The sequence below is a fragment of the Sturnira hondurensis genome, unplaced genomic scaffold (assembly GCF_014824575.4).
Source record: "Sturnira hondurensis isolate 20B ecotype Veracruz unplaced genomic scaffold, ASM1482457v3 Scaffold0000780, whole genome shotgun sequence".
In the NCBI taxonomy this organism is placed as follows: Eukaryota; Metazoa; Chordata; class Mammalia; order Chiroptera; family Phyllostomidae; genus Sturnira; species Sturnira hondurensis.
Window position 1 is genome coordinate 617,271 of NW_028073411.1, and position 23,332 is coordinate 640,602.

At 35.2% G+C, this 23,332-nt stretch overlaps 1 protein-coding gene across 3 annotated transcripts in view; it reads right to left on the reverse strand.

The window, feature by feature from the left end:
* Positions 1–23,332, reverse strand: part of PCDH7 (protocadherin 7) — a 411,669-nt gene that overhangs the window by 217,862 nt on the left and 170,475 nt on the right. For 2 of the 3 annotated variants that reach the window (XM_037044687.1, XM_037044693.1), the window contains exon 2: positions 271–487. In XM_037044687.1, the coding sequence (XP_036900582.1) occupies positions 271–487 (217 nt within the window). The remainder of the gene's footprint in view (positions 1–270; positions 488–23,332) is intronic. The other variant, XM_037044691.1, reaches the window with a different exon arrangement.

Here is a 23,332-nt window from a genome sequence, read left to right on the forward strand (position 1 = left end):
CAGTATTATGCACTAATTTATTTTTTTTCATAGTATTATTCTTATTTGTAAGTGTGTTTATGTCTGACAGGCTGTTTTACAATGGCAAATTTTATCTACGAAATTATGTTTCTTTATTTGGCATTTTTGTACTTTAGGAAATATTTATTATTTCGCATAGAATAGTTTTAGTGTCAGCTGGTTTATTGTGGTTTTAGACTGACCTTCATGAGTCTACTTATTACGGCTCACTAGCGTGATTATGTGTGTGGATGTTGTGTTTGCCCCTACCATTTTCCATATGCTCTGCCTCACCAACACTGCCATCCGGCGTGGTCCTCTCATAGTTGTCCTCTGGGAGTGGAAGGGCACCCAGTCTTGGCCCTGATGAACTCTTACTGCTTGGTGTTTCTGACTCCTCCAGCCCGCTGTCATAGCAACTCTGCAGTGACCCCTGATGTGGGTCCTGAGGCTGACTCACAACAGAAAACGTCACTCTACGAAATGGCTGCAAAAGAAAAGATTCTGAATGTCACTAAGGTAGAAGATTGTACACGATCTTATTAAAAATACATCAATTATACACATTAAGGTCTACGGACAACTAATTCATTACAAAATGGTTAATATAATATGTTGAAATCTATTTGGTTAACTCTGAATTATCTGAGACAATACTTAGATTTTATTATGCAAAGCTCAAAATTCCTTTTCTGAAACAGAGATAGGAAACAGCAATGTCACGAACGCACATCTAAATCTGTTAGTTCCACATATTCAGTCTTTTTCTGTTTTGCAGTCTTCACTTCAAATATGCTTTTCACAAATAGGCTCTATAATAACAAGGGTCAGTGATTTGGGAAAGCAAGAAATATTGAATCAATCCATTGCAAGAAGAATTCACTTTTAAATCATTTTCTATATAATGGTTAAAAATGAGTGTTCTGGCAGATGATTTAAACTAGTGAGGGTACAGCTGATAAATAGGAATTTAGATGAAGTGCTAAGAAATAGGAATATATTGCTTACTTTATTCATATTAAAATATTACCTATTGACCTTGAAATTTTAAGGGTAGTATTGCAACAATAGGTAAAAGTTCTTTTCACCAGAGAATGGAGAATAAACCAAAAAAGTTTAATTGTACGTGATTTCTATGACTAATTTATTCTGAAAAAGCATCATGTACAGCCTTTAGACTGGATTTAAAAACTGTTGTAGATCTTTGTATAATTTGGACCCACTCTGATGGGTCTGGATATTGGCCAGATATTTACTCTGATGCTGATATTGGCTGGACTAAAAATTCACTCTGCATGGAATTTGCACATTATTGTAACTATAAAATAAAACAACAACAAAAAAGGCTCATTAAGAAAACAAAGTAATGTGTCATATACATAACATCTGGAAAAAACACGAGATGAAAAAAATTCTGTAATGTCTGTTTTAGGTCATTCACGCAATTGTTGGGTCCATTAAGCTCTAGTATGATTTAAAAATGGCATAAATGTCTAGACTTTTAAAACCTGTAACTTATACTGTTCAATTTCATTATGAAGTATAACACCAATTTCATTATGAAGTATAACACCAATGAAGAAGCCAAGGAACTTATATGTACGATCCATGGACATGGACTAAGGAGTGGGGGGATGTTGGAGGGAGGGGGGAGGGGCAGAGGGGGGAAAGGGGAGAAAAATGCAACAATTGTAATAGCATAATAATTCAAATATACTTAAGAAGAAAAGAAAAAAACCTACTGAATTTTATTGTAAAGGGAAAACATTTAAATCACATTTTCTTCACAATGTTTTACTGAATTGGTACTGCAGTTTTTAAAAAATTACAAAATATTTCTAGTACAAAGAGCATACACATCATGGAACAAGATTTACTGAAGAAAGTTCTATTAAAAGAAACATTATCCTTATTTTATTAATAATTCTTATATGCATTTACAATTGTGTGATTGTGATATTTTACTTTACATTTAAGTAACTATAGAAACCACTTTATATTTATGATGTTTTATCTTATGTGCACATATTTTCTTTTTTTCCATTTATCACTCTCAGCTGACTGCAAACTATCTCTGATACAGTTTATGCCTTCAATCTCACCTTGGAAATGAGACCACTCACAGTGTCCAAACACCACATTGTTCTGTACACAGAAGATCCTCACCAAAGTATACACTTCTGAACAATGACATTTAAATAACAATGCTGCATTCAGGAAAGCACCTCAAAGGTCATGGAGACATATTATAACTTCCAGACAAAGCAATGGTTAGATAGATAGATAGAGAGAGAGAGACAGAGCGATAGATATGAGGGGGAGGAGGATCAAATTCTATTTTAATGAGTCTAAAATCCTTTAGATTCAGTCTTTCTTAGCAAAGAATTTCAAAATTTATAAGGAAATACACAACGTGTACTTATAAATTGACAAAAGGAAAAGAAAGAAATACTGGTTCATTTTCATACAAAAGTAGAAAAGAGGGTGATGCTTGGGTGCTTAAATGCTGGTTCCACCAAAAGTAATGCTAGGCTAGTATACGGGCAGGTGACAGGATATGCTTGCAATGACAAATGTCCAGAAAAAGTGACGATTTTTCTGTAATGTATTCTATAATAACTACAATGAACCTCTCTGTACATTTTATTGTCTTAACTTCCTACCTCATTTTGACTGTGAATAGTCTCCATCAAATATTGTATGTTACATATGTTACATAATTTAATATGTTACATGTTAAATGTAATGATGGAAGAAAAATATTTTAATTTTAAAATACTGAGATCAATATATGTACTAAAAATACTTCAATTCATGAATGCTCCTTTTTGTACAAAATGTTTTTATTTAAAGTAATATCTGAATAAATAAAAATAAATCACAATAAAAATTTAGAGTATCATAAACTACCCCATCAATCATTTTTATATTCTTTTAAATTATCCCACTAGAATTCTACAGTATACTATCAGCACTGTATTACTATCTTTTAAACACTACCTTGATCATTTTAATAAATAAAATTCTAGTGGCAAAATTTTTAAGTTGGCATAGGAACTAAATTAGTACAGAATCCTAAATCCTCAATTCTGTAAGAGGCAGGTTTTAATTTCAACGGTAAACCAACATATAAGTTTAATTAGATGGATGATAGATAGTCAAGTATTTCATCATCATTTGGCATCAGGTTAGGTCTATTGAGAAGATAGATTTTACAAAAAGTTATGACACAGAATTCATATTATTTATATATTCCAGGTATTGACTAACCCAGAAATGTAATGTGTCGATCGTGTGAAGACAGAATGAGTTGCATTAATTACATAACTGTCAGCTTGTTAATCAGAGATATTCTGAATTAAAGTGATTTAAGTGGTCATTCTTAAACCTAGATGTGCCATCAAATGACCCAGAGTGACTTGTGAAAAAACATAATGGCAGGACCTGTCCCACAATTAAATCAGTGTTCATCATGGGACCGGATATCAGTGGTTTATAAGATCTCCCCAGGTGATGAAAAGGCAAGTGGAGGAAAGAGAAACCCTACAATTGAAAGAACATATGAGAAGAGGCTAAAGAGACTAAACAGACCCAGAAAACTAGCTGGTCCCCAAAGCATCCACTGAGTTTTCCTGGAGTCAGTAGAACCATGGCTCCATCTCAAGACGCAAAAGTAAGGACATTTAGACATCTAGTGACCTGAGGTGTCTGAAGCTTTGTATTTTTCTGTCTATGGTAAGAAATGATTTCACATCCTACTCAAGCAAACCGGTCTTTCTAAAAGACGGAAAAGCAGAAGAGCTTGAAGAAGAATGTCAACCTTCTAGCTCTTTGAAACTGTGAAGTGAAGATGTATTCGAAAACTGAATGAGTTATGAAAGAAATAGGTCTTCAGGAAAATCCTTCCAAAAATTCTGAGAATTATAAATATGAGGAATTGGAAGTAAAATATTTTATTCAGGCAAATGAATGAGCTAATTAAAAGGGTGAAGTAGAAGATATCATCTGTCAATGCTCTACCCAAAAAAAGGAAGTACAAGAATTGTTGAAGGCAGAGAGTATTATGTCTAAAATGGTGAACTATGGAAAAACAGTAATGGGCAGCAAGACCCGTGTGGGTAATTGGACCCAGTCATTAATTCACTATACCTCCATTTGTTTTATACACATTATTGGTTTCAAGGATGCTCCAAAAATGCCTCTACACATTTAAGAAATTAAATCTTATAACTATCTAAAAACAGACAAAATACAATATGATCAAGTTTTCAATAAAAAGGGGTTCAAAAAGACGATGTGAAACCTGCTTGGAAACTTAGGGTAAGCATTGCAGAGGGGAGATTTATAGGTTGAAACCTGTAAATAAAGTTTGACAGCTAATATATATTGGAGGGTTGGTTATAGATTCCACAGTCGGGGCCAGCAGCAAATAATGAAAATGAGGGTTTGTAGGAAAACTAGGTCACTTTTGAAACTCAGAAGCGAAGGAAGCCAATCATTTCTGGAAATAAAGAAAATATGCTCAAAAGCATCAGAGACATTGAGAAGAATGCTGACTATCATATGCCCAGTGGATTCATTCATTAGAAGTTCATTGTGGCTATGAAATCGCTAAACTGTACAGGACAATACTTGATTAGACCAAAGGAAGGAAAAAAACAACATGTAAAAATATAGAGAAATGGAGAAAGTGCTGTTAGACTACTTATTTTTTTAAAATATGACATATGAGAGGAGCAGGGTTACAGTTAAAATAAAAAGATTTGTGTTAATAGAGTAACTTATTTATCTATATTTTTGTCTTTCTTCATGGTGTTGAAAAATTGCCTTAAAGTAATATTTGAACATGCAGGAACAAAGGGATGCCTCCTAACATTAAGTGGTTGGTGAATGAAAGAAATTAGAGAAGAAAGGAAACCAAATAGAATTAAGAGATAAATAAAATTAAAAATAAATTACAAAGGTAAGGTACATTGTATATGTTGAGGAAATCCAAGCATGGTGTGTGTGTGTCTGTGTGTTTCATGAGAAAGAACAATATAGCAGAAAGAGCTTCTAGTCCAAGCTATCCATTGATTCTCTGTTGACCTCATACAAGTTAGCTGACCCTTGGTTCTTACACCTCAGGCTCGCGGTCTATAAAATAGAGATAATAATACTTGCCCCTTACTGACTTAAATTCCCTGAGAGATAATGAGATAGTTTATAAAAAGAGCCTTGAGCTTCCTCAAAGACATATACTATAAAAGGTATCATACCTTAGGCCACAGCTGTACAGCTGCATATCTTGAACTATCTCCCATTACATTTTAGGTTTTTTATCCTTTAATTAAAAAAATACACTACTGGCCCAATAATTCACAATGTTTTTTAAACATAGCTTTTAAAAATCATATGAAACTTTAAACCTAATTCTCTTACTAATGCAGCGAAGTTTTATTGTTTTAAATGCAAACTGTTTGTAAAACAAATAAGTATATACATTGCCACAATTTTTTCAAAGACTATTTGAATGTAATCAATTTAGTAAGTATGAACATTCCTATAATTGGCCATTTTAGAATGGCATTTATCAACTGGTTTTCTATTCCATTATGACACACTGAAGACTTTCACTTCAAGGCACCGTACTATGAGAACTCCCCAAATATTTTAGAGGTTGTTACAAATATGTTAAAGGTAACTCCAGGTCATGTGTAGTCACTGAATTTTTTTTTAAATTTTTTATAGATTTTTAATTTATTTATCTTTAGAGGGGAAGGAGAGAGGGAGAGAAACATCAATGTATGGTTGCCTTTCGTGCGTGCCCTGCTGGGAGTTGGCCTGCAGGGAATCAGCCTGCAACCCAGGCATGTGCCCTGACTGGGAATCGAACCACGATCCTCTGGTTTGCAGGCTCGTGCTCAATCCACTGAGCTACGCCAGCCAGGGCCTTCAGTCACTGAAATGTTGATGTACCTTCACCATCGTCCTAGTCCCCAAATGATGGAATGTATTAGAGTTGACATGGATTTAAACTACTGGGAGCTGGGAACCATCATTCTCTACATCTAGTATAATTTTATTGGAATTACTTTCTGGAAATTTAGGTACATAAGAAGTTGGGCAAAAGGGTTAACAGAGAGGATCTCTGCCCTCAACCCCTGTGCTCACATTGCAGGTGGCCTTGAGGATGGCCACTTCGTCCTGGCCTCCCTTCCTCAGAGGAAATCCCGATGGCACCAAGGTAGGGATGTGCGACCGCAATAATCATTTCCATATAACATTCACCTTATATCCTTATTGAGACAAACAGAGCAAATAAGGATGGTTTCAGCTGGGTGGTCAGGGGTGTGTGATGTTTTATATTTGGTAAATGTATTTGTTCATTAATATTTTTATTATTTCCCTGAATAAAAAGTGAACGGATGCTACTAGCAATATATGGGGGATCAGGAGAAAGGCCTGGTTAGAATGCACAAATTTGGATTAGAGAAATAAGGCTTGTGTTCTAATGGCGTTATTTCAAGGGGTAAAGCATTTACGAAGGGAAGATGTGATGAAGATTTGATTTATTGTTATTTTTTGAAAAATTGCATCTCCATGATGGATAGTGTTAATTACCAAATAGGAAACCTAAATCTAGGCATTATAGCAGGTGTGCTAGCAAACAGATTTCATCTTGCTCCTATTCAGAGAGTTCAGAGAAAGTTAAGTTCACACAATTTCACATTCACTAGAGGACTGAAGTTTTCTAAACAGAGATTTTAAGAAAAGATATCTAAAAAGCTGATGTCCAATTGAACTACAACTATGATAACTGTTTTATTTTATTATTTTATCTTGCAAATAGTCATTATTTTTTAAAAGTTTACAAAACCATATAATCACCTTCTTTTCTGAAAGTACTGATATAATACCATGTACTATTTATATTCTAACACTGTTCAGAAATTTACTTTTTAAATTAACATGAATACACCATTCTGTTTTAGGAATACAATCATTGCCAAATATGTATAACATTTCCAAGTGTTATTTTTAAAAAAGTTGTCACTAAGTTTATTTATAGTCGCTAGGAAAAGCAATTAAGACCAGATGCATATTAAAAATATATGAATAATAATACATTTATTTTCATACATTTTTTATTCTCACCCAAAGATATGTTTCTTGATTTAGAGAGAGAGAGAGGATGGTGATGAGAGATGGAAGGAAATATTTTAAAGTATATCGGTTTATAAGATGTAATATTTGCTTTTGTGATGTAACTTTTACTTTTTAAACCCCTACTAGAGGATATGTTTATTGATTTTGAGGGAAAGAGAGAGACAAAAAGAGAGGGAGAGAGAGAGAGGGAGACTCAGAGAGTGAGAGTGACAGAGAGAGAGAGAGAAATACCGATGTGAGAGAGAAACAATGATCGGTTGTCTCCCCTATGTGTCCCAAACAGGGACTGAGCTTGAAATCTTAGTATGTGCCCTGACTGGGAATCAAACACCCAACCTTTTGGTGTATGGGATGCTCCAACCTTTTAATCTAACTATTAAAAATGGATAAGCCCTGACCGGGTTTGCTCAGGTGGTTACAGCATCAATCCATACACTGAAAGCTTGTGAGTGTGATCTCTGGTCCATCTCTAGTTAGGGCACATACGTGGGGTGTAGGTTTGGTCCCCGGTAAAGGCGCATGTGGGAGCATTTAGGAGACAAGCGATCAAAGTCTATGCCAGATCAATGTCTCTCTTTTTCCCTCTGTCTCTCTCAGGTCAATAAACATACCCTTGGATGAAGATTTTAAAAAAGTAAACATTACACCACGAAGGCAAATATATCTCATAATTAGAACGACTTTTTAAAAGTTTGCCTTCCATCTAACATCAGCAAAACCTTCTAAGTTACGACCTGCATAATAAAAGTGGCTAATTTTAGAAAAGAAAAAAAATAAAACAATAGAACTTTGGGAGTATCCTATTTCACAAAATACTTACAGTAAACGAAAAAGCAGTATGGGGTGAGAGTGCAGAAATTCCCCCTGGGGATCTGTTTCCTATAACCCAGAGACTCTGCATTTACAGGGATTTTATTTGCAAGAGGATAGGACCCTCAGGATGCCGCGGGAAAGAACTTCAGGTTAAATCTCCTTCCCTGTTGAATACTGCTCTGTGTCTTACAGACAACTTTATTGAGAACTTTAAATGTGCACCTTCCTTTTTAGCTTCAACAGTTTCTCCGTAAATCTCCTTATCTGGAACTCACATACAGCTGTCTCAATCACATCAATTATTTCTGAATGAGCTGAAAAGGCGTTTTAATTTTTTCCAATTCACTCGGTTACGTCCATCAAACAGACTTCTAATGACTCTCTTTGTCAGTCATAAAGCACGGAAACAGTCCCGGAGCAGAACGCTGCAGTATTAGAGGAAGAGCTGCATTTCGTTTTTAAAGAGGAGCTGAGACTGTGAGGTCTTGCCTTGCAGATGTACTGGTACTTGATTGCTCTGCAAACATTTTCAACTGGTGTTAGCGGTTGCTGTACAAACATATCCAGGATTCCAGAGCACATTAGTTGGAATTAGTCTGGCAGAACCTTCAAACAAACTAATCGAGTCTTTTAACTTTTTAGGGGTGTCTTTCTTTGCTGAAATCTCAAGATTCCTCTTTACTTCAAACTGCATTTTTTTTTCCTTTTAAGTCAACAGCACATGAAAGAACATTAAAAAGAAGCATGCTGAGACATTTAGATTAATTAAAACACTAAAATGTGGAGTAGTTACATAACTGTATTTCCTTTGAAATGCATGTAATTATATTTTGATGTATTTGTTCACAGTTGTACTTCAGAAACTAAGAATGCAGGTGATATGTTAGTGTTCTTATCAGGCAATATATTTATCATCCAGGAGTGATAAACTGTTTAATACTGCAAAAGCACAATGATAACAATATAAAATTATTAACTTTTATATCCCAGGAAAGAGCTGTTCTTTTTACTTATGCTCTCGGTTCTCCCGATGCCATCCCTACATGGGTCATATTAATATTGCAATATTATAAATGAGAAAAGTAATCAATTTCAATATTTAAACTACAGCAAGAACTACTACAGCACATAAATACAAATGGGTTTCATATATTTTTACCATAATGAAAAATATCAGAAAAAAGAATAGTCAAAGCTTTAAATTTTTAGGAATGTATGCAAACATATTTGAAAAGTAGAATATTTGCTTTAAAACATATATTATGGGCCCTCTATATTGTTGGACACAATTGCTTGATCTTTTGTTTGCTCTTCTTGCTAACTTCCATTAAACTTGGTTCAGGATAAGCAAACTTTTTTCTGTAAAGGGCCCCAAAGTAAATATTGTAGGTTTTAGCTGTCTGCCACAACCACTCACCTTGGCTATTACGGTACGAAAACAGCCATTGATAATACAAGATTAAATAAAGTGTGGCCATGTTCCAATAAAACTTTATTTATGGAAACAAAAAATTTGAACTTCATATAATTTTCCCACTCTGTGAAATCTTTTCAACCCTGTAACATAAAAAAATCAAATATAAAAATATAACTTCTCAACTGTATTAATACTTTAAAGTATGTGGACTTTTCAACAAGAACATAAAGTCTCCACAAACATTATTTCTTCATTATAGTCCTATTTCAATGGAAGTACCTCGAAAATAGTTTCTATTCAATCGTCACTTATTAACATGTTTTGATATTTCTCATCCTTTTGGGAAATTACTCTCAACTGGGAAATCTGGAAACTTGGATTTGAGTACCTCTTTGATATTAAGTGTGAAATCCAGGAAAAAATAATCTTTCAGCTTTTTCACCCTCAACTTTATAATGAAGGAGTTGTAGGTGATGGTATTTAATATCTTTTTCACTTCTTTAAATTTCTGAAACTAAAGGGACTGGTGTGTTGGATCGGGGAATAAATAGTTGAAGTCAATACTTTTACAATTGACTTTGCTCACCCATTAAGAAATTCCTTAGTACATTACATGGCATTGTAAATATTAATGCATCTTGGAATGTATTTACTTATAAAACAAATATCATGAATGAACCTATGCATGACAATCAAATATTTTAGGCTACTACTGTAATGAAAAGCTACCGCAATGGTCTGGTACTCTTGGGCTTACATTTCTGTTAAAAAGTAAAAATATTCTCCAAAGCCAGCTCTATGGAATAGGCTCATCTAAATTTTTCCTCCCTGTGAAACTGTCTCCTCTGTGGTGCCTGCTTTGACTCGACCACAGAAAACTGTTTATGGACTCCCCACTGTGTGCCAAGGGCTGTGAGTCCTTATTCATGCCTCAAATGCATGAGGCCAACAGCAGAGGTCAGCAAGGTTGGTATGAAACGCAAAGGTGAAAGCATGTTGGGTCATGATCGGACTTCACCTCCCTGTTCATTTTAGACTCTGCATACTCCCTTGTAAATTTCTGTGTTGCGCGCACAGAGAAACAGGAAGGCAGAGGGAGCCCTGGTTAGGAAAAGGGAGTATTGACAGGCAACTAATGAGAAAAAGACTCTCTTGGCAATGACAGTCAATCCAACAAAGACTTACTAAGCACTTGTTGGGTGCCCACCACTGTGCCAAAAAAATCCACATGCTGTAAATTCAAGCATTAAGCTCCCTTGGCCAAGTGTAGAGTAATCATACAAAAGCACTCACGGAATACAAGAAAGGGATATCCCCTCCTTTTTGCTACTGTGATAATCATCAAAAGCTCTGTTCGTATGCCGCTCTCAGGTGCTTTGCATGACTCCGCCCATACACTGAGTTCTAGAAGCACCTGAACGATGTCGATAAACCTATGTCTTAAACACACAGCTGGACTTACTCTGTGGCAATTCAAGGGAGCAGTGCTGAAAACCAAGCAGAACTCCCATAGGGCTGCCCAGGTTTCCAACTACTAAAACATTAAAAAGTGAAAAAATAAACAGCAACAAAAGCAAGGACAAAAGTAACCTTTAAAAAGCTACCTCCTTAAATGCACAGAAGCTTAGAAGCATAGATAGGAGCCTGTCTCGTAAGCACCTGAATTAATTCTTCTACACTGAAATGAATGAAAATGAAATGTGCATTTTAGGACCTACTCAAAAGATGCTCCAGATTTTTTTTTCCTTTTCCTTTTTAGACATTTCATCTGAGCTGTACTGCTGAAATCTGTTTAGGCAACTATACACATTTTAAAGTTTTGAGTTTTCATATTCTGTGGAATGGAGGTTTCTATCCTTAAGTAGCCTTCTCTGGTCTGGTTGGATTTAAATGTCTGACAGGAATCAGGACATACAGATGGAGTAAGGCTCTGAAGTGTCACTTAAGCCTTTATCATGAAACTAAATTGAAACCTAACTCTTGAGCTAGCATCTTCTGCTCCCCAGGTGACCCATCTCCCCTGCCATCCCTCCTGGTTCACTTGCTCTAGCTTACTGCTCTGCACTGGGTTGAAAAGAACGACCAGTGTCCACAGGGGGAAACGTATTCAATGCTCTGTATATGCTAATTTTCATTCCTTTGATCAAGTCAGAGGACTTGGAAACAAACCGGTGAAAGTGGGAATCAGGCAGAAAATGGACCCCAGTGACGTCCAAATCCTAATTTCTGGAAGCCACGCACAGGTGACCTCACAGGCAAAGAGGTGGTTAAGACTGCTGACAGAATTTGCTCATCAGGTGAATTTACACTATTGATAAATTATCTGGGCGGGCCCAATGCAATTACAAGGTTCTTGAAAGTAGAAGAGGAAGGCAAAGAATGAGGTTAAAGTGATACAGGGTTAGAACTGTTCTCACCTTCACTAGCTCTGAAGAGAGAATAAGAGATCACATGCTAGAGAGAGTGCAGTAGCCTCTAGAAAGTACTAAAGGCAGGGAAGGGGGCGAATATTCCTCTAAAGCAGTAATTTCCAAACTTTTTCACTTCATGCCACACATCAACTAGTGACTAAAACTCTGTAGCACACCAAACAATACAATTATACAAAAATCAGTATAATTTTGATTGCTTTACAGAAAATTAATAATAGTAGTAATCACCTATCTTTTTATTCCAGAGTGACTTTCTAGGATTTCTGGTATCAAAAATTAGCCATTCAGATGCAATGTTATTATGCAACATGACCAGTAAGATGCAACTCTTACTGTATGACCTGTATATTTATGGTCCAAGACAGGGCATTCATACCACATGGCTATTGTGTTGTCATCACTTTTCACTTGACAATCTAAGAGCAAAAGAGGTCAGTGCCCCTGACTAAATAGTCAGGTATTGTATGTCTTAAAAATTCTCGCAGCACACTGGTTGATAATTGCTGCTCCAGGGCAACCCAAATAAATGCAGCCTTGCCAACACCTTCATATTAGCCCTGAGAGACCCATTTCGGATCTCGCTTCAAAAACTACAGGACGACAACTTAGCATATTTTTAAGTCACAAATTCTTAGTAATGAGTTACAGCAGCAAGAGGAAACATATACAGGAGGCATGGAGCCTGAGGTATGGTGGGGAAGGAAGAAAAGTAGGGCATTTGGGTTTAGGCTTTACATTTATAGGAGGTTAGACTCATCGTTCAAAGGCAAATTGGTATTCTTTCTCTGGAACACCCCACTGTCAGGCATTGAGAACTAGCATGTAACTCTAATGGCTATATTTATTCTACAAAACACTCATGGATGGTGTTGCTTATTTTATGTTGGAAGTGTTTAGTAAGTGTAATGGTGTTAAAATAATCTTTATAACCGTATTTCCATATTATTCTTTTAGTACAATAAAAACACAAATGACAAACAAAAGAAGAAAACATTGAAGTGGACTGGTTCTTTGCACACCTATCCATGTGAAGAAAACCACTTCAGATTTGTACTTCAGTCCTCTCTGATCAGATAACTAATATTACATTTTCAGAAACCCAGAATTTCTTTTTTAACATGAATTATGTATAAGTTGAATAAACTCGGGCCACTGAGTTAATTCTTCAGAGCCACAACTCAACTTTTATAAGTATGAATGATAATCTTCACCCTTTAAAGATGCGATGAAGACCCAATTTGATGTTATAAGTGTAACAGATTTCATGTTATAGAGTGTTCTGTGAATGATAATAGTGAATTGAGCCCAAAATTGTGTCTATAGGCCAAAGATTTTGGGAGCTAATATAGGAATTTAAAAAAATCATGAACCTGGAAGAAATAAATTATTTCCATCACACCAGCATTTAAAAAAAGCTCATAATGAGTGTCTTGATTTTCAAGAATAGCCTAATTTATACTGGAGAGAGATAATACATTCTAATTGATACTGAACTGAAGTTACTATATTTGTAGATATTGTCTCTTTTCTGCTACCTTCTCTCTTATTTCCACTTGGTTTTATACTTGAGTCTTTAAAAAAAGTTTTAGGTGGATACATTTTTGTATAAACACTAGAGCTTTTTAGAGTGATGACGATGAATACATTCACCAAATAATATGCAAGCAAGCCAGTATGTTATGGTTCCTTAAGGAAACGAGAGTAGTCACAGCTTGACCCTAGCCTGAGGACTCAAAAACAACTTTTATAAGTTAGGGCAGGTAGCCAGAAACACGGGCTGGAGTTTAATGTATAGCCCTAATTTGAAAATGTAACTTACATTATCCAATATTTCCCAAATATTATTCAAGTATTAAATGCCACAAAAAACAACTTGATTCATTTATTGCTTCCTTGAGAAAAAAGGTTGAATTCTTAGACTTATAGAAAAGGAACATTTTGAAATATGAGAGAAGAACAAGTAAATCCTTGAGGCAATAACATCATAGGACAATCATATTTTATTACCAGCACCACTATTTGGCTTTCTAAGCCTGCTTATATTTCACATTCAGAAGATACTTGGGGAGCCATATCTAAAATAATATATTTTATTCCTTTCTTCTTTGGTTTTTACCTTATGATGTTCACAAGCCTCTGGTCTTTTTCCCCCACATGAGTTTATATACAATGCCATTTGTATATATAATCTAACGGGGATCTTAATTTTCATTTTAGAAACACTAAAATCATAACACTTTGGGCACCAATCATTTCTGAAACTCATTATAGCCTATTAAAATGTTCCATTCACCCGTGCTTCTGTCCCTTAGATCTTGTTAAATGCATTCTACATACTAAGAAATAACATTAACAATAAGCCATGTAATTAAGTTAAATCTTGTATTCTGGTGGAAACACAATTGTGCCGGCATGATGTTTTTTTCATGCTTAACTTCAATTTTTGAACAATAACTGCTTATATTGGCAGGTTTTGAATTAACTAGAGAGGCTACGTATTATCTTCATCAGTCTGACAGAGAACCCTGCAGTATAACAGAAATACGTGGCTGAGCAAGAGACTCTCACACTGCCACCACTGATCAATAGAAATAGAACCCTTTCTGGGGAGTGATCAGTAATTGGTAGCAGGCATTTCCCAGCACACCCTGAAAGAAGCAAAACCTCCTTAATGATATAGTTGATAGTGTCTGTACTTAAAATGCATAGTGATATTCCCTAACACTCATTGATTGCTTACCATGTGTCCATTCTAAGCTTATTTAATTGTCTCAGCAGTGCTACGGGGTAAATGAAGAAACCAATGCCCACAGAAGAAATCTGCCCACAGTCACATAGTTGCTTCGTGATCCACAGGTCAGTTCTTACTAAGCAACAGCTTCACTTTAATGGAACGCAGAGTAGTTCAAAAACAGACAATAAGACGTCCACATATATTGACAAGAGCAGTGCTATAACTGAATATATTCTAACACAGACTACCTTATTTAAAAGTAAAGGATGGCAGAACAAGTCCTCAGGTAAATCAAGTCAATTATTTTAGCCACTTCTGATAAAAAATTTTCAGAGTTTCCATCAGCTGAAAAACGACGCATTTAGCTTTAAACTCCACTAGACGTTATCCGTGATTTGTTGTTGCATTTAAGCCAATTGTAAAGGAGAAGGTATGTAGTTCACCTTCGACCAGGAGCGCTTAAGTCATTTTCTTCAAGTCCAGAAAACCTTCTGGACTTGTTTTATGCAGTTCAAATGTTCTCAACTCTGGCTGCATATCTGAATTACCTGGGAGACTTAAAGAATATTGATTCTTGGACAACATCCCAAAATTATTTTGAGACAGGGCTCAGTAACTGTGTCAGCAGGGTTGAAAATGCACTCTGATCCTAAAATAAACGAGAAATCTTCCTAATTTCAATCTGCCAGGCTGGCAGAAAACTCGGTGCTCAACACCACATACTTACACACTTAAGTGGAGGAGATAAATTTACTCATTCTTCTCTCTGTGTGGTTTTTGATGCACTATTTTTTATTTTAATAATCTCATTATATAAATGTATTTTATCATAAAACACCTCAAATCCTCATGGAAGCAGATAGCCTACATTTTTAAAACAATTACAGAAAAACTTAAAATGAATGTTCTTTATTCATTTTACCTACTCTGGAAAAAAAGACTTGGGTGTTTTGTTTTGTTTCTTTGTTGCTCCTTAATTGACAATTCACCGTGTCTGACTGATGGTAGCTCTATTTCATCATGGTTCAAATGTGTGTTGCTATTCCTGACTTTATTTCCGTGAAATCATGTACTAGTTCTTCCTTTAACAGTAGGGAATTTAAGATGTGATGGTAACATTATTAAGCATTACTAAAACCATACCTCTATCCCCTTGTCTCCCTGTTAGCATTTCTCATACTATATATTTTTTGTTTTCTTTTTCTCTCAAATACCTCTAGTCATTCCATTAACACACTGCATCGGTTCTCTAGGACAAATGGCCCTGTGGCTGTCCTGTGACTTCGGTGTACCCTGATTTGTGAATGCCCGTGTGATGACAACCAGAGTATCTGTTCGTTGCCTTCTGGATGGTGTGTTACTCCCCTCAGATAACACAGCACAATTAAAATACTTGGTGCCTCAAGGAAATCTTTCAGGAATGGTGTCAATTTTGAGAATTGAATATTGAAGGATTGAGAAAATTTTGAGAACAAAGATTGAATTCTCTAAATGATCAATACTTTAACTATTTTCACTTCAACTAGAAATAGCACTGGACGTACAGTTGCTACCTAACCTTTCTCATTTCACTTTTCTTCTAAAATATTTCTTGGACCCCTGTTTTGCTCACAGGAGCTTTACCATTCATGATCTGTATGATTTAGGACAGGACATATAATTCTTCTAAGTCTCAGTTTCCTAATTGCTAATGCAAGGGGAAAATGAGAGTACTTACATCAGAGTCCAGCTAAGAGATTTAAGTTGGAAGATCCAGTGAGTCCTAATATTTGTGTACATGAGAGTCACTTGAGACATTTTTAAACATTCAAAAGCTCCCTAACCCTCATTCAGAGAATCTGCTTGTTTAGGAAAAAGAGAAAGCAAACAAACAGCTAAGTGTGATGCATACCAGAATTCAGAATTACTGATATAAACCATATAAAACACTGAGCACAATATTTGTTTTATTATTATTACATTTGTTATTAACATTGACATTATTGTGGCTGATAATGCGATGCTCCTTATCGCTGGCCATAACGTGGCAGCCAGGCCCACCCACTGCCAGGAAATTTAGTTGTGGTGAGAATCAGTTCCAAAAATCGCAGTCATTCACTGCTCCATCCACCCTCACACACGAACAGATGCATGTAGTTAAGAGTTGGGTTAAGATGGCAGAACACTAGAGTCATGGGTTGAGTGGGTTCTCACTTAGAACGATTCTGGGGAAATTAAGGAGACATGGAATCACCAGCAGAGGCAAATTCTGGTGCTTCGTGAAACATAGGAAGCTTTGTAAAACAGTATTTTGCTGCCCTGGCCAGGTAGCTCCATTGTGGTTAGAATGTTGTCCTAATGAATCAAGTTGCAGGTTCAATCCCTAGTCATGATACATGCAAGTACCAACCAATGAATGAATAAATAAGTGGGACAAACGAATCAATCTCTCTCTCTCTATGTATATATATAGAGATCTAATTGGTCTCTTTCTATATATATGTATATATATAGATCTAGATATCTAGATCTGTAGATATATAGATCGATACATCTATATATCCTTCATATTTCTAAAATTAAAAAATCAAAAATAAAATATATATATTTAAAATATTTTTCTTTACTTCATTAACATAGTGCACTTTGGGATACACACACACATATACACACACCTTATTCTCTCCTATTCCATTCTCTTCTTTAATTTAAACATGCTAGTTAAGATCTGCTAAATTGATTTTATGACCCAATACTGGGTCTTTATTGCATCATGATAAAAGGCAGCATTTGTTAAAAGTAGAGATTTCAGCCCCACCTCTAACCCCAAATACGCTTTTAGTAGTTCTAGAATTGGAGTCAGGAATATACATTTTGCAAGCAACCTAGGTGACTCAGATCTCTCAAAATACTAAGTCCTACAAAGTTCAGGCAGTCCTAAACTGCCTTCAGCTATAGCAGGTCTCACTTCCCTGGCATCTTCCACCTTTTTGTCCCTGTATGCTTCTCTTCTGCTATAAGCCAGAACCTTAGACCTGACTCAATCCCATGCCTGGCACTGTATTTAACAGATGAATAAACTGAGGCCTTATGTGCCAGGAATAAGTTAAAAAAACACCAGATTTCACTTTTCTTTCCAATTCCTTCAAGTTTTACACAGATCTGAATTCAACTCAACGAGAACCATTTTTTTAATTTATTTAATTCTTGTTCAAGTACAGTTTTCTGAGAACCAATTTAAAAAAAATAAACACACACACAAGACAAAAACTCTCTCGAATGCAATGTATGATTTATTTCATGGAGAGTTTTTACTTTTATTTTACAGTAAAAGTTTTTACTTTTATGGTTAGAAAATAGAAGCATGTTAAACCAATTTAAATAAACTAACTTTTATTGTATATTTATCTCACAGCAAATTGGAAAACTTAACTTCTCAATTTCCTTATTAGAGTTCAACTACAAATGTACCTTTGGGGCAAAAGAAACACATTTTGAATGTACTCGGGAGATGTATCTGTAAAGAAGACCATTACAGGGCTAAGAGCTGATTACACTAAGCTGTAGAGATATTTCCCGATTAGACTAATTGGCTAAAGCGTATAAAAAATTCTCAAATAAAACCAGAAGCAATTTTATTATCTTTCCCATGGTATGGCTACAGAAAAGTAAGTACAACTCATTTTATTTGTGTATAATATTGACATGATTTATTTCAGAGGATAAACAGCTATGTGTTTTAATTAGTTTAGCTTGACTGATTATACACATGCTCCATGATCAAGAACAAAATTATTAACTCACATCACTCCTGGTAAGGAATGTAGGAATTATACAAGTCTATCTCTGCCTTAAGTCTTAATCAATACAAATATGTCCAACAAATATCCAAATGCCTTTGAATCATCTTATTAAAATGTCTATATGGCCCTAGATGGTGTGGCTCAGTTGGTTAGAGCATCATCTTGCAGGTTCAGTTCCAGTCAGGGCACATGACTAGGTTGTGGGTTCAGTCCCCAGTTGGGGTGCATATGAGAGGCAACTGAGTAATGTGTCTCTCTCAGATCAATCTTTCTCTCCTCTCTATCCATCCCTTTCCCCCTCTCTCTCAAAAATCAATAAGCATGTCCTTGGTTGAGGATATGAATCAGTAATTAATAATTGAAGGAGATCACTATGTAGAAATATTTTATATATGGAATTTCTTTAAAATAACCTTAAAATATTCCACAAACACTTTAGCATAGACTTAGAAATGTTTAAATCATTGAACTACCTGTTATGATTTAGTAGACTTCAGCACTTAAAAATGCCACTGAAGGAAAAAGCAAGAGATGAGAAAATAACTTTTAAACTTCCTATCATTATGCCTTTAAATATTTGTGTTATCTCTTAAAAAAAGAAGTTTGTGAGGCAATTTAGTGGTGAAAATAAAGTCTGACTGGGGGCAGAAGAGATGTAGGAAATGCTTGGCTCACCCTTCAAAGCACGCTGGTGTCCAACTAAGTGTAGAGATAAATGTCAACTGCAAATAATTCACGTGGCTTTGCTTTGTAAAAGTAGTATATGATGTCAATGTAATGAGAGTTAGATATTATTACAAATTATAGTAAATATTTTGAAGAAATAAAACTTTATTTAAAACATCTTTATTAAACTTTTCACTTCATTAAAATTTTCCACACAATTAGTCCAAATTAGTGTCATTTTACTGTATCGAATTCATTAAATTACTGTCTAAATCACTCATCATCTGTAAGAAAATAAAAGAAAAAATAATCATTCTTTTCCCCAGTGATGAGGTATATATTATATATTAAAGCACAAAATAGTTAATAACATTTATAAAAAACATAGATGTTATTTTATCAGTATAGTGGGGTAGAACCCAAGAGGGAGAAAAAATTTACAGGAGCAAAATATTGAGAGTCAGCTCAGCATTGGAATAGCAGTTTCAATCAACAAAAGCAATTAAGCTGCATTGGAATAAATAAAATTTCAACAAGTAACATTTTATTTTTTGTCTAGTTTCCAATTTTACAGCAAGAATTAAATGTCTGCACAAATATATATAACTAAATTGTAAATTCAATGCTCTTTAGACACACCAAATTTATAGTCCAAAATGCAAATGTAACTGAATTTAGCCAGAAGCTGTTTATGAAGTAGTGAAAGAGGGGGAAATGCCATTAGAATATGGAGAATTATGTCACAGCATGCAGGAGGAAACAATAACTCCCGCAACTTATTATCACTTATGTAGTGAAAATCATTCTTGTTTATAAGATTGGACGGAACCCTCTGAACACCCTTGATACTGAACCAGAGTTCTACCAGGGTGCATTAGATGAAATGGAACAAATAAATCACCCATGGACTCATGGATCATTGATATGTTTCATTGGACACATTTCTCCAAGTGCTCAGCTTCATTCTGAATGGGTTTGTTGTCATTTAAATTTGTCACATAAACTCGGTCTGAGTAAGGCGACATCAAAGAAAGAAACTGTCACAGGCACTAGGACAGAAAAGAGCTACTCCTTGGGACAACTGACATGACTGTCCTTACATCTTTTGGGGGTTGGGTTGGGGTAGGGTGCTTACATCCCGCACTGTGGGGTAGTCTGCAAGGGAGTGGAGTAAGAAATGATTTTCTCAAACTTTTACCACTGATTATGTGGAGAAGAGAGTGTTGCTCTGCCTCCGTCTGGGAGCAAAATAAGTAGAAGAAAACAGTGTTTATGACGGGAGAGCAGAGGGGAGAATAGACAGACAGACTCTTTTGGAAAATGTGGTTATACTCTACCCCAAATTATAAATACATCACATGGTCCTAGAGTCAAACTATTTAGGAGATCCCAGTTAAGCTTATTTTCAAAATACCTCTAGCATTTTCCAGTTGTTTTCCATCAGACATATTTCTATTGCTCTATACAGCTGAGATCACTACATGAACATTATATATCTAAGCACAAGAAGATTGGCAAAGTGCTTAAACACACACCTGATTATGTACTGCATGTCTTCTGGAATGGACGGGAAAATTCTGCAGAGCACCCACCACGGTGTTGCACAAAGTTGCTACTCACTATTTTTGATGAAATTATTTTCATATGAAGAAATAACACTTTAAATTTAAAAAATAATACTGATCTGAAATTCTGTAAGGTTTTACATACATTGCTTCAGTAATTCATAACAAGGATGATATAGCACATAAATTATTACCTCCACTTTATACAGAATAAACCTGAAATTCAGAGAAGTTGAATAACTTCCTGGCAATCAAACAGAAAGGGCAGATCCAAAGTGTATAGCCAGGGTCTGGATCATTCCACTTTTGGAGTAGCTTTTTTCATTTAGTAATAGTTGTGTTGACCATATTCAAACACTTGAGGTTTCATCAAATATTGCACAGGATGAATGCTCTCATGAGCAACGTCACGTACCTCGATTAAACAATGAGGTTATAACTTCAAACAAAGGATAGATTCCTCTTTTTCCAAAAGCAGCTCATCTCTAGACCATGACCTTGGCCTTGTCAATACCCCACTCTAACCCACTGGGCTTCTCTGGGAAGCTAGCACTCCAGGGAGATGGATATATGTCATTCACTAATGCACTTTTTGCCACAGACATTGAACATATTTTCTCCTAACAACTCCTCACCTGATGGGGCTTTAATCTAGCAGAGATTCTACGTCCAGTTCTCCCAGGGGGCATATAGGTATCTGCCTGGTACTCTGCATAGTCACTTTCAGAAGTACGACTAGGTTTAGGTGTCAGTACCCATCCTCTACACATTTAATATACAAATCCTTAGTGACAATGACCTAAGACTTACTGCTTCTTCCCCGGACACTTAATCAAGCACATTCAGCTGTGGTAATATGCTCAAGCACGTGTAGACACCTAAGTCCATTTTTCATAGGGAAGGCATTTTGGTTCTCAAATGAAAAATAATATATTAAGGAACAATTAATGAAACAAATAGTATGTTTTGCTGCAAATGAGATTCACCCCCTGGTTTTATCCACAAACTGGATTATAGTTTCTGGAAACATGGTAACAGGTTTCTTTGCCAACTACTCATATTCAAATAAATGAGCCTTGTTACCAGGACATGAACCTTCCAGGTCACATGTATTGCGAGTCACATTTCTGCAGGGCTGGTAGCTCACACATTGGCAAACCTGAAAATGTGCTAAACCGCTGACTTTAAATCCAAAACTGGAAATAGCTATGAGTGAGTGAAGAAATAGGAAGGCAGACATTGCTAGTTCCACTGCAATCTACTGAATACTGGTATTTTGACACTTCATAATTTAATAGTAATTCAAGAGGAATTTCAGATATAAATATCAATATAGATGTAGATGATATAAGTATAGATACAGGTATTTTCAGGAGAGAGGAATGTCAATTCATACACATTTAATTTGGGGTGGATATTTTTTGGAAAGTAAAAAACAACCTACTTATGAAAATACCACAGACTTAGAAAAACAATGATAATGGTAGCTTGGAAAGTTTAAAATAACTAAAAATAGTGTATTATTTTAATGTTTAGCCAAAAGTATTGTCTGCTTATTTTGTCACAGAAAACAATCTGGTTGAAGATTCCAATTTTAAGATTATAGCGTATGTGACACAGAACGTGTAAAGTGTAACACAGTAATTTCTTATGAAAACCAGAGCATTTATTCAGAAAAAATAACTTTATAATACTTGCATAACTTTTTAAAAAATGGTCATCACACTTCAACATGTTAGTCACTCTCAGTGAGGAGACAGCTACCATATGTCTCAGAATGATTAGTGGTGGGAAGAAATGTGGCCTTTTAAATTGTGGCAAAAGGAGTGAGTGACCAAGGTAAACAAGAAGTGATACATCTGTGGGAGGGGTCAGCACAAGTTACTTAAATGGCAATTGTTCAGTGCCCTAATCCATAAAGGGGCTCATCAGATAAATTTCCTCCATTTGGGAAAATATATATATACACACACACATTAACACACACACAAAGTAAAAATAGGTATGATATGCATGTATATCATATATATTATTACTTTGTTATTTCACTTCCTACATGAATTATATTCAATATAGAATTTTATATTAATAGCATTTTAGGGTTTGATTATTCATCACACCAAAAAAAGAGCCTTCACTTACCAATGATTCACTATGGAAGCTTATTTAAAAAAGGCACTCAGTGTACTTAATATATTTGATTTTTCTCACATCCATACAGCACAATTTACTATATAATAAAAGCTCCACTTTAGAATTGTTTAGAACGACTGTTTTTCTCTGTGATTCAGTTTCCAACTCACTGTGAAATAACAATAAGTTTTAATATCTTCTCGACTAATTTGGGAATAAATAGATATACAGTTTAGAGAACCTATCTCTTCAGAGTCTATTTTACAATCAATATATATTGATTTTTCTTTCATATCTTATAAGACGTTTAGGGCAAAAAAACATATAAAAAGCCATTAAGTTATTTACTTTCCTTCTTTTGTAGCTTATAAGATGTTTAGGGTAAAACATCTAAATTTCTTTCATATCATATAAGATGTTTAGGGTAAAAAACATATAAAAAGCCATTAATTTATTTAACATTTATCCTTTATTGATAGAATACTCTCTTTTTTCTATTTATTCTATGTGAAATGCATGTCAGTTCATGTAAATTCTTGGGAACATTTTCTCACGACCAAATCAGCTGAAAGTCTTATAAGTTACATAAGCACAAAAAAGATGATACCATTCCAGAATTTTCCAAAATAATTTATAAACTG